Source organism: Ambystoma mexicanum, chromosome 12 (assembly GCF_040938575.1).
Source record: "Ambystoma mexicanum isolate Mex_15411 chromosome 12, UKY_AmexF1_1, whole genome shotgun sequence".
Lineage (NCBI taxonomy): Eukaryota > Metazoa > Chordata > Amphibia > Caudata > Ambystomatidae > Ambystoma > Ambystoma mexicanum.
In genome coordinates, this window is record NC_090936.1 from 873562029 (window position 1) to 873575464 (window position 13436).

The 13436-nt window shown below is 40.4% G+C and overlaps 1 protein-coding gene across 1 annotated transcript in view; it reads left to right on the top strand.

Moving 5' to 3' along the window:
• LOC138514086 (sodium-coupled monocarboxylate transporter 1-like) overlaps nucleotides 1–13436 on the top strand; it is a 606141-nt gene that overhangs the window by 326894 nt on the left and 265811 nt on the right. Inside the window, exon 11 of the mRNA XM_069629351.1 lies at nucleotides 10705–10791. Within this exon, the coding sequence (XP_069485452.1) occupies nucleotides 10705–10791 (87 nt within the window). The remainder of the gene's footprint in view (nucleotides 1–10704; nucleotides 10792–13436) is intronic.

Sequence of the window (13436 nt, forward strand, 5' to 3'; positions counted from 1 at the left end):
GAAGAGGTGTGGCTGGGGATGGCTGCCAGGAGGCACGAGCACCAACCCATAACTCTCCCACCCCTCCTTGAACTCACCGCCCTGCAAGGTTTCCACACCGCCATGGTCCGGTCCCTCCTGACCTTCGTTGTGCTTTTTTTAAAATTTTGTCTCTGCTGGGTGGGGCACTGCAGACACTGCCGCGGCCTCGCCGAAATATTTGGCCGCCGCTCCCTGCCGTGATACAGCTCACCGCTGCTGCCCGGGTCCGTTCATGCTCCGTGCATTACCTCATCACCAGTGTAGAAGGTGTCTCCAATGAGGGACACCCAGATTGGGTTTAGGCGCTGTGCCTCGCAGCAATAATTAGCTGAGCTGGGGAGCTCTTGCAAATACGTCTTTATTACTCCCTGTTGTAGCACGTACTACTCTGGCCCTTCCCTCCCACCATCACTTCCCTCCCTGCCTCCTGCCCCGTCCACCTGCCCCAGAACACAACTGTCAACGTGACAAGTATCACATCAAAATAACTTACACCATACCTTAATAGCATATAGCGCAGTCGAGGAGAATGAATTGTGGAATACACACCGCAGCATTGCATCTCTCAGCTATATATTCCTGAAATCTTCTAGAATCACGTGGTAAATCATTGCGTCTGACAACGTGGCGTCCCTGTATTTTAATGTGCACAATTCAATTTCCGTGAGGTACTATTCCATTGGTGATCAAACAATCTTTCGTCAAGGTTACATACAGAAATATATAACAAATGGAACTCTGTGCTCTCATATCTAGACATGTAGACCTAATCACGCCAAGCATGACAGCGTCATCTGATGTGTAATGTAAACAGTGACACTCCTAAAAGGAGTTCTCTGATTGATTCCTATACCAAGGAGTCTAGCTAATAGCAGCCTGTATGAGCAGCACATATAATTTCTCAAAAGACTGTACATAAAAAGCAAAGTAATACACGCGCACTTACAAATATGTGAGCATCACTCATAGAAGTTAGAGCTACATTTTCTGATATATTAAGCAAACGTGTTGTTTGTCACAGCTTGTATATAAGTACATATGGTGTCTATTTGTTCATATATAATTAAACAACCAGACTTGTAGATATATAAACATCACCGATGAAATCTAGAAAGCGGTTCACAAAATTTGCCAACCAAAATATATTATGTTTTACAACCTAATTGCCAAGTCTCATTACTGGAATAGCAATATTTTGCACATATTAAATGAACATTCCTAATACAGGTAGATCACTATCTATTACATTCCATAAGATGTAGCTACCATGTAAGCAAATGTTCTTGAAACTTGAAGACATGGATGTTCTTCTACGAATTGTCAGCGAAAAAAGAGTTCATTATTGCCCAAGCAGTAAAACAGATGTATAGGGTAACGAACACCCCAAACACAATGGGGTCATTGTTTGTAAATCACCAAATCACAGGAATGTATAATCTATATATAGGTTATCTGAACAAACCATGCATGTGAAAATGCACTAGACCTCACTCAACCTAGCAAAATAGTTAATTCCTTCTGTCTAATCCCAAAGTGATATAAGAGGGAACACACCTGTTATGTATCAAGTACAACCAAAATGCAATTGATATCACACTCTTCATTCACCACCCTGGTGCTACAGAGCCTGTCAGTCCAGAAGGCCTTCCTCTGCAGAAGTAATTTCTGAACATTTTACTTATGTTGTGTCTGCATTCACAGAAGTGCCTAGCCACAGCAGAATTCATGTTATTAGTTCTCGCACTTGATATATGCTCATCACACTTGGTCCTCGCCTTCCTGGTGGTTTGCCCACTATAATAGATGCCAGAGGGACATCTGATGTAATATACCAAATTTTGTGTATCACATGTAGCATAATCTCTTTCTTGAATGTGATCCACAGACCTGGGATGGAACACTTTATCATATTTTACAAGGTAATTACAGTTGGTACAACTCAGGCTTGGAAAAGTGCCACGCCTCATTATTTGCTGACCCTGTGTTATTCTTTGTCTAGTGCTCATGATAAGGTCCTTGATATTGCTAATTCTTTTATAAGCAAATGTTGGTAAAGCACTAAATACTCCTTCATTCCTTCCATTACTGGTCAAAATATTCCAATGCTTATTCACAATACGTTTAACTTTGGCACTTTGCACTTAATACCTTGACATATACACCAAATATGGTTTTGGTCATTCAGTCTTTGGGTGTAACAGATGATCTCTAGTTATGTTCGATGATCTATAGTTATGTTGGTCACCTGCTCTTTAGCCTTAACTAACACATTCTCAGGATAACCTCTTTCCTTGAATTTGTTCAGTGTTTCCTCCAACTCCAGTGTGCATACATTTTCATCACTTACAATTCTTTTTACTCTTAACACCTGGCTATAAAGTAAACTGTGTAGAGTACTTGGTGGATGAAAACTTAATCTGTGTAAAAGGCTATTCCTATCTATTGGTTTATGAAATATAGCAGTGGTCAAATTATCTCCCGAAGGAATGATTTCCACCTCCAGAAATGTCACACTAGGATTGCCAATACTTGCAGTGAATTGCATACGATCATTGATCATGATCAAGTATCTTAAAAAGTAATCAAGAGTATTACATGAGCCATTCCAAATGCATCATCAATATATTTAACCTAAATCACACATATCTACTCGACAATGGATGATGTATTATGTGTTCATACTGGCATTTGAACATGAATGTATTTGCATACACAGGGACCATAGTAACCCCAATGGAGGTCTCTGATGTTTGTAAAAAGAAACTATCTTTATGTGGGAAATGAATTCCAAAAGCAATAACAGAAAATCCTTAAAGGCACCAATTTCATCTTTATGTAGTAATAGCCATTCTACAGCCTTCATCCTTCATCCCAAAATCATGTGGGATGGAGGTGTATAGATCCCAAAATCAACCGTAAACAGTATGTCATCTTTGTTGTAATGTACCTATTCTTTTTTTTGTTTCATTTAGTTTATACAAACTTTTGAAAAATCATACATTAGAAAAAACAAAAAGAAACTTATCATCTTTACTTATTGCGTCTCTATAACTTTGATTTGATCTAATTCCTTACACATTGTCATTGCATTGAGTTCTGTATTGCTTAGTCTCTACATTTGCTATTGCTTGTCATCCTTTTCTAAGCGTTTGCTCTCCTGACTTGCGGCTGAGTCTGACTCTCCTTTGGCACCTGCTGGTCTCATTTCTAGTTGATTCTGTAATAACTCCAAGAATCTCATCAGCACAATCAACACTGAATTACTTTCAGTCAGGTGTAGTTGCTTCCACCATTCCTCCCCATTCAGCGTCTGGTAGCTTGTCATCACCTTCCCTAGGCAATTTTCACGTTGGACATTTAATTCGGTGCAGTTTAGGACGAGATGGTTCAGATTTTCTTCTTCCTTTGCACAGAATCTGCACAGTACATTTCCCGTTGGGATCACACGCCTGTTCCTCTGAGTTTCTTTTGTTTCTATAATATTCAAGCGGAACCTCAGGTAGTGTCTTCTTAGGCATTTGCACGACGATAGAGCCAGATATTTCTGGATTGTGTTCCGTTTTTTGCTTCTTTTGGTTGGTTTATCATGGATTTTTGTGCTGCTCTTTTCTCACCAATTTCAATCCAGTCGAGATCTAACAATTTCTTTTTCACGAACTCTGGATTGTACCATAGTGTTGTCTCATCCATCCCCAGTTGATTAAGAATATCTCTGCATCGGTGTTTCCAGTCTCTTAAGGCTGATTTTTTTCCTATCTCGTTTCCCAACAAGATTTTAAACGTTGGCAAATTCAATTCTTCATGGGATTTTCTGAATAGCAGTAATTTATTCCATGTGATCCTTGCATTCAGGGTGGAGATCCCTACTTCGTAAAGGACACAAGCAGTCGGCGTACTTTGGGGTATCTGAAGGATTTTCTTCCAAAAAAAATCCTTCGCACCTGGACCATATCTTGTGGTCGCACCCAAACATGTTCTCCGCTCCGTAGGTTAGAATTGGTGTGATTTTATTTTGATAACATTTTCTCACTGGCACACACGTGAATTTCCCAAATTTCTTTTTCATTATGATTCCTTGTGAGGTTAGTTGTCTGCAGCTGTTTAAGATTTTTTTCACCATCGGTTCGTCGTTTAAGCTGGAGTTGATCATTGTGCCCAGATATCCTGTATATTGCACTTTTTCCAGTTTCTTCTTCCCCACGAACCAACTTGTTCTGTACTTAAGTGATTTCCTTCCTGTTTTATTCTCCAGGACTAGGATTTCTGATTTAGCAGCATTTATCTCTAGCCCGAGATCTTCTGAATAGATCTTTAATGCTGTCAGTTTTCGCTGTAAACCGATTGGTGTACGATCTAAGGTCACCATATCATCAGCGTATAGAATGTGGTGCAACTGGAATCCATTAATGCACGGCGGGAATGAAGTCACGTTTGTCAGGGCGTTTCCCACTTCTGAGATGTAGAAGTTAAACAGGGTAGCCACTAGTGGGCACCCCTGTTTTACACCTCTCTCTGTGGGTATTGGTTTTGACAGATTTCCTTCGCTATCTAACAGTACCTGAATATAGGTGTCGGAATAGAGTTCTTTGATGGCAGCAATTAGACTTTCGTGGCAGCCCCTCTCCTTTAGTTTGCACCACAGAATTTCTCTGTTTACTCCATCAAACACGTTTGCCATATCAATGAATGCCAGGTAGATTTTCTGACCTGCTCGGATGGCATCGATTTTCAATAGATTTAGTATTAGGAGATTCGTGCTACAACCCACTCCTTTAACAAACCCGGACTGGCGCTCATCATAGATCTTTTCTTGGTTGATCCATGTTGTTAGTTGTTTAAGGAGCTTGGTTGCAAACACTTTTCCTACTATGTCGAGGAGGGCTATGGGTCGATAATTAGCCGGGTCAGATCACATTCCTTTCTTGAATATCGGAACAATGATCCCTGATTTCCAGGTTGCGGGGATCCTTCCTTCTTTTATTATTGCCTGGAATAGAATATCACAGAATTCTGACCATTCTTCGATATTTTCTTTTAAATCAGCATTGGACAGGCCGTCGGGTCCTGCGGCTCTAGACACACTACTCTTTAAAATTGAAGATCGAATGTCCACTCTATCTATTTCAATTTCCCATGGTACTTTTGGTTGGAACTCAATTGTACATGTGCTTTTCCTTCTTTTGAATAGATTTTTGTAGTGGCATTCCCAGTCGTTTTCTGTTACCATGTTGGTTATTATGGCCTTTTCTGAGTTAGTTGTTTCATTTATTATGGCCCAGAAGCCTCTGGAGTTCCTTTGATTCAGCGCCTTCAAAATTGTTTCGCCATCTCTTTGTTCCATCTTTGATCTGTGTTGTTTACACCAATTATTATGTTGGTTTTTTGCTTTTTTTGACAAGCCTTGAATCATTGCACCTTTAGTCGCAAGAATTTCTCTTAAGGTTTTCCTTAGTTCTCTCTTCTTTTGCGCAACCTCCGGGTCGTACTTGTGTTTTAGATAATTTTGGTTCCTTGAAGAGATCTTCTTTTTGGTTTTATAAATTTCTAGCATCAGTTAGGCCTTTTTCCTGGGCTCATTGCAGTTGGTCTGATACCACCTTGATATCAGTTTTCTTTAGCCTTAATCTATTTCGCCCTGGTTCCACTGAGATATCACAACTCCGTTGCTGCCTTTTCACAACTTTGTTCCATTTCCATTCCATCAATATAATATTGTGCTCACTTTGGTTATCTTTAATGACTCTAAAGGAGACTATTTCTTGCAGTAGATTATCGGAAACAAAAATGTAGTCTAATACAGACCGCTGATTTCCTCTTCCCCATGTCGGCTTAGCCGGAATGTCTCCTCTCATTGCTCCATTAAGCATTGAGAACTTTCTGAGTGACATTTCTTCTAGCGAACATTCGTTTTTGTATCTCTCACTACTGGTCTTCATTGTATTCCGTTGCTCCAGTTCGATTAATTTCATATTAAAGTCTCCACACAACATAATAAAGCCTTTGGGTCGTCTACTAGAATGGAGTCTATGGCTTCAATAATGTCATCCTCAAGCTTCTGGTTGGATTTTGGTGTTGTGTTCCAGTATATATTTAATATGTACAATAGGTGGGGATACTTCTCTGATTGCTCCACTTGTTCTAAATAGACCTCCTGAAGAAAGGGTGACACATTTTGGGCTGATTTGATTCTTAGACCGCATGTTCTTATGATTAGAATCAGTTGGCCCGACAATGGCCGCCCTTTTTTTTGTTTATTTGGCTGGATTTATTGCTACTTCAAATCCGTCCACACATGGCATATTAGTAACCCATGTCTCTTGTAAACATATCAAGTCGGCCTTTTTTAATGCTCAGAAGATGTGAGAATCCTCTAGTGTCCCACGAGGCTATCACCAAATTTGCTCTCTCGTTATGACATTAGCTCTTCCTTGAAGTGTTTAGTGACTTTGCTAACCAGGTCCACTTTTTCATCTCTACTTCTCCTGCATTCAATTCTATGTCTTTGGGTCTCGCAGCACCTGCCTTTCCACGGTTTTCCACTGTTATTTTGATTTTCTTCTTTCTTATCTCATCAGGTGAGCATGGTGTTTCTGCATCACTCTCATCGCCTTTTGACTTGACATTAGTCTTGCGCTCCTGTTTTGAGCTTTTATCAATTATTTTATTTGACAGTGGCTCTTTCTCCTTTGTTTTTGATTCTTTTGGATCTTTTGTTTTTTCGCAATCTTTGTCCATTAATGTATTGTCTACTTCATACACTTGATATCCAGCATCCAGAAGCTGCCTCTCGCATTCTAGAAAACAGGAAATGCATAGTGTCTTTTATATAAGCCACTGTGTTTTGTAGCAAAGGTTTCAAGAACAAATGCCTTCTGTGGTAGCCACGATAGGCCTGCCTGGTGAATGTAGTTGATCCTTATGTATTTTAAGTAGAAGATAAAATGATGGTGCCATGGTATGTTGTACATACAAAAATTGTCTTGTCCTCTCACTAATCCATCCGTTATCCTGTGCAATGTCTAACATGTTTTTCAAACTATTTTGTATACTTAATGTAGGATCACACTCAGGTTTAGAGTATGTGAGTATGTATCCATGTCGCTATGTATCCATTCTTGTTCGTAGTGCGTAGTGTATCCAATCTTGTTCATAGTGCATAGATTGCAAAATCAGTAGTGCACCCCATTTGTCCTCACAGCAAATAGTATTACTCTCACCCAAATATAATGAGTGAATAAAGGCTAGTTGATAATTTAGACAAATCATTCTAGACCAATTTGTGAAAGATATCAATAGTCGTAATAGTTACTTATGGTACGGTTGTACTATAGGGCTTAGATTCAACATATTCCTCCTCACACATGTCAAAGGAACTATTTCTACTGATATCACTATTATCCTGATCCTCATCAAGGCTACTGAAACTTCAGCTTGAGATTACGTCCACATCTATGCAAGTCAATTTTATTTTGGAACAGATTTGTACTATATGTGGACACAAATTTAAGCCAGTTCTGCAAGTTAGATCACTCCTTATAAGACAAGTTCACTACAATATTTGTCTGTTCTGTTGTCTTGTTTGTGCTCCCGGTTGTCATGCGCTGACTGCTCCCGCTCCCGATTATTTTCTTCTTGCTTCTTTGTCTAAAAAAGTGCTTGTTGTACCCACTATGAAGGTGTTTCTCACATTGGTTACCGTAGCTACTTCTAAATCTACTCCCTCTTGGAAACGTATTTATGTGCATTATTTGCAGTTCGCCATGAAGAAGTACTGGTGATCAGAAATGCATTGGCTCATTTTTTTCTGTCTCTGAATAATTACTGTCTGGATCTTGCTGGATAAAAGAAATACACAATTTTGAATTGCTATGAAGTTTGCAGTCAGGTCTGAGGAGGTTCTCCTCTGTGTTCTCCCAATTGTTATTTTCACAACTTGTGTATAGTGGCAACTGACTTGCACCTTGACTTAATTCCAAAATAGAATAACATTTAAAAAGTAGGTGGTACCCACCTTCTCCTTTCCTTATATAGCTCTTGAAACCGACTGGAATGGCCAAGGATGATTATACAAACATGTATAATTTACCAAAGCACAGATAACAATCAAAAACAATAACCCATCTGTGTAAGGAAAACACTTGATAATGCATGTTACACCTATATAGACTGTAACTCTGGGAATTATACTGCAGGAGAGAAAAATGGAAGAAGAAAATAATAAAAAGCAAAAACACAAAGGGTTACTTTTTAAATGTAATTGGCAAGGGAGGGAAGGGGTTCTTAACCAGTCTCTAGGGTCCAAGCTAATTGCAAGAGGGCTCATGTGACTTGCAATGCCTGGTGGGAAAGGCCACCCACTCCACTTCACTCAATCCACTCAGTTCTCCTACTTAATATTCTTTGAAGGCTTGACAGTGTAGCAGAACTAGAAGATCCATGCCAGGCATCTTGGTGTGGTAAGCAGGTCGTAAAAGGTTGCATTGGCAAGGACTACTAACAATATGTCTCGACTGACTCTCTAGGCAAGCAGGCTCTGTAGGTGTATCTGAGTTAGAGGTGCATAGCAGTCAGGTGTGTGAGGCATCATGCTTCAATCTGTGATCCAGATGTGAATTGGAGTTTCAAAACTGTCTTGAATGCTTCGTTATGAAATAGTGACCAATAGCGGCATCAGAGGAAATTCCTCTGAGTTTAAAAGGTTTTTGAGTGTATATAACAAGAACCTTAAAGGGCTGTGGCCCTCTTCTCCCCTTCTTACACTATAGGCGTATAAAAAGACATCTACAGTAACACGGTTTACATTCTGGGTACTTATGTGTCCTGGCCCAAAGGTCCATAATGTAAGCAAGATTCAATGTTTTTTCATCTGTTGCTTGAAATTGGCCTTAGGGACGTTGAGGCCAGGTGCTCTCTCCCTTCTCTGATCGATGGCTTAAAACCTATGGAAGGGAACTTTGAGAGGCCAACAACTCCAAAAAGAAATCTAAAGAATGGATGGCGACTACACTATAGTAGAATCTAACAGAGGATGAGTGCATGTTCAAGTCCTCTACTAGTATCCAATGGGGATGACTTCTTAAAGAAAGTGTCCACCCTCTTTGAATTTGGGCCAGCGCAAAGCATAAAGGGAGAAATTAAACCAGGTGAAAAGAAGGTTTTCTTCAACATCGCTATCTGACTGCTTTAGCTCAGTACATGTCCTGTCTACCATAGAACAAAGTCTCTCTGTCAGTAATTAGCTTTCTTTTGCCCACTCATCCCCTTCTAGCAGGTTCCTATTGAAATGCTTATGGCTCAGCCCTGACTTTAGAAACCAGCCCTCAACATGTCCTTGAGGTGTTAAAGGCTCACTGTGGCTTGCCAAAATGTTTAATGGGTCGAGATGAATTTATCAGCTAGGAAGAGATCATTTTCTTCAACAGATATCCCTTTCACCTGCTCAACCAATTAATGGTAGGCAAGGTTTTGGTACTTTCAAACAGTTATATTGGAAAAGTCTATGTAGCGTTCCTACTCTGCACACCACAATATGCTCCTTTGGCAGAATATTGCTTAATTCAATTGGTACGATACTTGGACAATGCCACCAGATGAGTGAGAGCCCTGCAAAAGACAAAAGAAGTTAGTCAAACATTAGGCCTTAACAGACTTTATTAATAGCATACTTAACCCAACTCTGTATTCTAGCAGTAATATAGATTGAGGTGCTAATAGACATCTGAAAGCGATCAATTAACATTTTGGCTGCTGTTGGTTCTTTAGACTGTGTAGATGAAGTAAACATGTACCACTATACGAAAAAAAAAGTGATAATACTAGGCACTCACTGGGGCCTAAATCAGCTCACTCATACATTTTTAGTAACAGAGCATATTTGGAAAGTGTGTCTGATTATCGGAGCACACTTTCCAGCAGATAAACCACCTTACATTTGCAACACAATAATGAGAAAGCTCAGGAAAGTGACATTCTCTCACATGGGACTGACAGATTGAGGATAATTTAGCAGTGCAGGGTGTGAAGTGGGGAGGACATGGTGCTAGAGTTTTCCAGATCGAGGGGTATTAAGTGATTTTATTATAAGGAGGAGGTCTTTGAAAATGGATCAGTGTTTCATGAGGAGACATACCCCATGAAGCGAATGGGTAGAGGAACATTTGCGAATTGTAGAGTGTGAGAATTGCAAGTTTCTTTTTTAGAGGGGAAGACCCATGAAGACAGTAGTCAAGTTGGCTGAGGATAAGTGTGGCGATCAAGGTTTTAGTAGAGTAGAAACTGAAGGTGGGACCATTTTTGCCTATGTTGAGTAGCATAACTCTTGCATCTGTGGCAGTGGGGATAATGAGTTGTTGATGATCATGTTCACGTTCAGGTTGTGAGCCTTAGCGGTTCGGATGGGATGGCCACGGAGGAGGCATATAGTGGGGTTGGGAGAAGAGGTGGTTTTTGGGAGCTTTTGTCATCTCTTACTATTTAAATCCAGAATGTCATCTGTTAATAGGGTCTAACCAGTTTGAATTGTATTCAGGTCGGAATCTTGGTACTTTGTCAATAGTACTGGTATTTAAAAGATACAAAAGGTGCATTTGTTGTGCCACAAATATTAACATTGTGGGTACCTAAGAGCTTTTATCAAACAAAATGATATTTATTTAAAATGTAATATGTGCATTTTCTCTCTAGGCTGCTCTATCGATTTTCGGCATGGTGGGTGGCCCACTACTTGGACTCTTTTGTTTAGGGATGCTTTTCCCTTTTACAAACCCAACTGTAAGTAATCTTGCCTATGTGGAAAATGGTTACATTTATGAAGTTGTTTAAAGTATATTGAAATACATAATATGACTTTATTATTTTAACCCTATCTCCACATATATGTCTTGTTAAATTCTTGGCTAGTCATACTAATGTCATGTTTTACATGCTCTTTTGTCTCTTCACTCATATTCCCATGATACCTATTATTCCTCCACGGCTTGTTCTATGGCTCATGGGGGGGGGGGCGCATGTAACTTTGTGTCTAAACATCTCAAGCCATGTTTAAAGCTGCATATTGTGCGAGCCTAGATGCTAAACACACTGGCCCTCATTACGACCCAGGCGGTAAGGGGTTTACGCCGGCGTAAACTTCGCCGACCCTTACCGCCTGAGTACGAGTTCCCGTAGCGCCATGGTGATTTTACCGCCTGCTTTTTGCAGGCGTTAAAATCCATGGCGCTAAGGGACCTTGTTGTTAATTACGCCACCGTAATTTACGGTGGCGTAATTAACGCCTTCCCCACTCCCATTATGCCCTATGGGGCAAAAATGGGAATGGGGAAGGGTAAATGGGGATTGGGGACTTACGGCCCCGCCAAGGTCGGAATGGGGCGGTAAGTCCGCCAACCACCATGGCGGAGTTGGCAACTTAGCGCCATGGACCATGGTGCTAATAGCACCATGGTTCTCCGCCAAGGTCGTAATGAGGCCCACAGTATGATACAAACACTTTTATATTGAGCAAACATGAACTGTGAGCATTAACTTATTATATTTGAAGTACAGTACATTAGAGTTTTTTTCCAGTAATCCGTGCTGAGCACCAGTGTCCTTGAGTCCGTTACATTACAATCCTCTTCTATAAACATAGCCGTTCACTGCTCTTTGTAGTTTCTTTTTTTCAATAGTCTGGGCCAAGTGCCAGACCCTTGAGCCTGGTGAGCCTGGTACATTGCAATTCATTTGTATACACAAAGCTTTTCATTGCTCTATAGGCATTCTCTGGTACAAAAGCCAATTGTCCAATAAATTGTAAACAAGTGCTAACAATGCAAGTGGAAGAACTACAAAATACTGTCCTGTTGTAGTTCAGTCCGAAACAATGCTGTCTGCTGATATTTTTGTTGTTACGATTCCTAGGGCTGGATGACATGACCGTCTTTGCTATTTCTTACCTAAGACAGATTCAGTTCACTGTTGTTTACTAAACTAGTGATGGACAAACTTTGGCAGATGTAGGTGTAGAACAGTGAAAGCCCGACTAGAATAAATAAGACCAGTTTCAAGCCCCAGACACAGCAGTTTGGGCGGCAGAGCTGGCAAGAAGATGAGGGGCGGACGTAGATGGCTAGAAGACTGAAGAGAGAGCACAGGGACTTTCCAGATGGGAGGGGAAACTCCCTCATTTTTCCTGAGCTGGATTCTAAAGCCATTGAGCTGGATTATGGCTCGTTTGAGGCATTTTGAGTCCCTAGAGGACTCCGCCTGTTGACTTTTCAGCAGAACTTTGATATTGATTGAGCCACAAGGGAACAATGTTGTTGTCCTTCCCCAAGGCACATCAGCTCACCACCTAAGCAGCAGCCTCTGTTCTGGATGAGCAACACACTGGCACCATATATCCCAATGGGCAATTTAATTATTTTTGAAGAATTTTTCCCTACTTTTAGATGTTTTTCTGATGGTGCTCCGATAAGGTGGTTTTTGGTTTCTTTGTCAATTTTGGGGGCATTATTTCATGTATTCTGTAAACTGATTCAGACATGCAATCATATCCAGCTCTCATCTCTCTACCTTCTACAGTTAGTGAATATGAGAGAACTTCTACCCTTTATTAATATCACATTGAGAAAGGTATTGAGGTATTTGGGCAGGTGCTTCTATAACATTGCCTATCATGGGTTGTTGAGGCAGATGTTTCTATTGCCTAGCATGATCTATGAGGCCACCTAGCATGACCTGGTGTGGCAGGTAGTTGGTTTGTAAGGTAACTATGGTTTCTTGTAGAAGGTTGATCAGCCCCAGTCTTGATCAGAGGTTCAGGCGATGACAATGATTTCAGCTTTATCATCAATTACTTCTTGCATTTTTAGTGTGTTGTGCATATTGACTATAACAATAGCAATGTTTCTTTATCACATATTTCTCATAATTAAAAGATGTATTTTTTAAATGAGGGTGTAAGAAGCCTTCATGGAGTGTTCATTATTGAGTGGGAAGTATGTCAGTATGAACTTAAAGAATGGGGAATCTATCTAAATGCATTGTGTTTCGATGTGTCATATAGGGTACATTTATTTTAAAACACGCCAAGGGTTACTGGATGGTGATAGCAATGGACTTTCAATAACAATATAAAGTGACATTGGTAAACCTCTCCTGTGTTGGCAATTGAGAGCAGCCGACTACTGCAGGGGTTGGTGTCTGTTCTCATTACCGTTGTACAGTGACAAGTACATGATTTTCTCTACCCACTACTCCTACCACCGCCCCTGATGGGGGGGGTCTTGGACACTGCCCGCTGTGTGAAGCAAAGGATCTGGAAGTAGGGGTGGTAAAAATCACATCACTTTGGTCAAAATGTGTTCACTCAGAATCTTCACTATATACTAAATACTGAAACATAGAAGAGCCAGCTGCAACAGGTACTGGTCAGC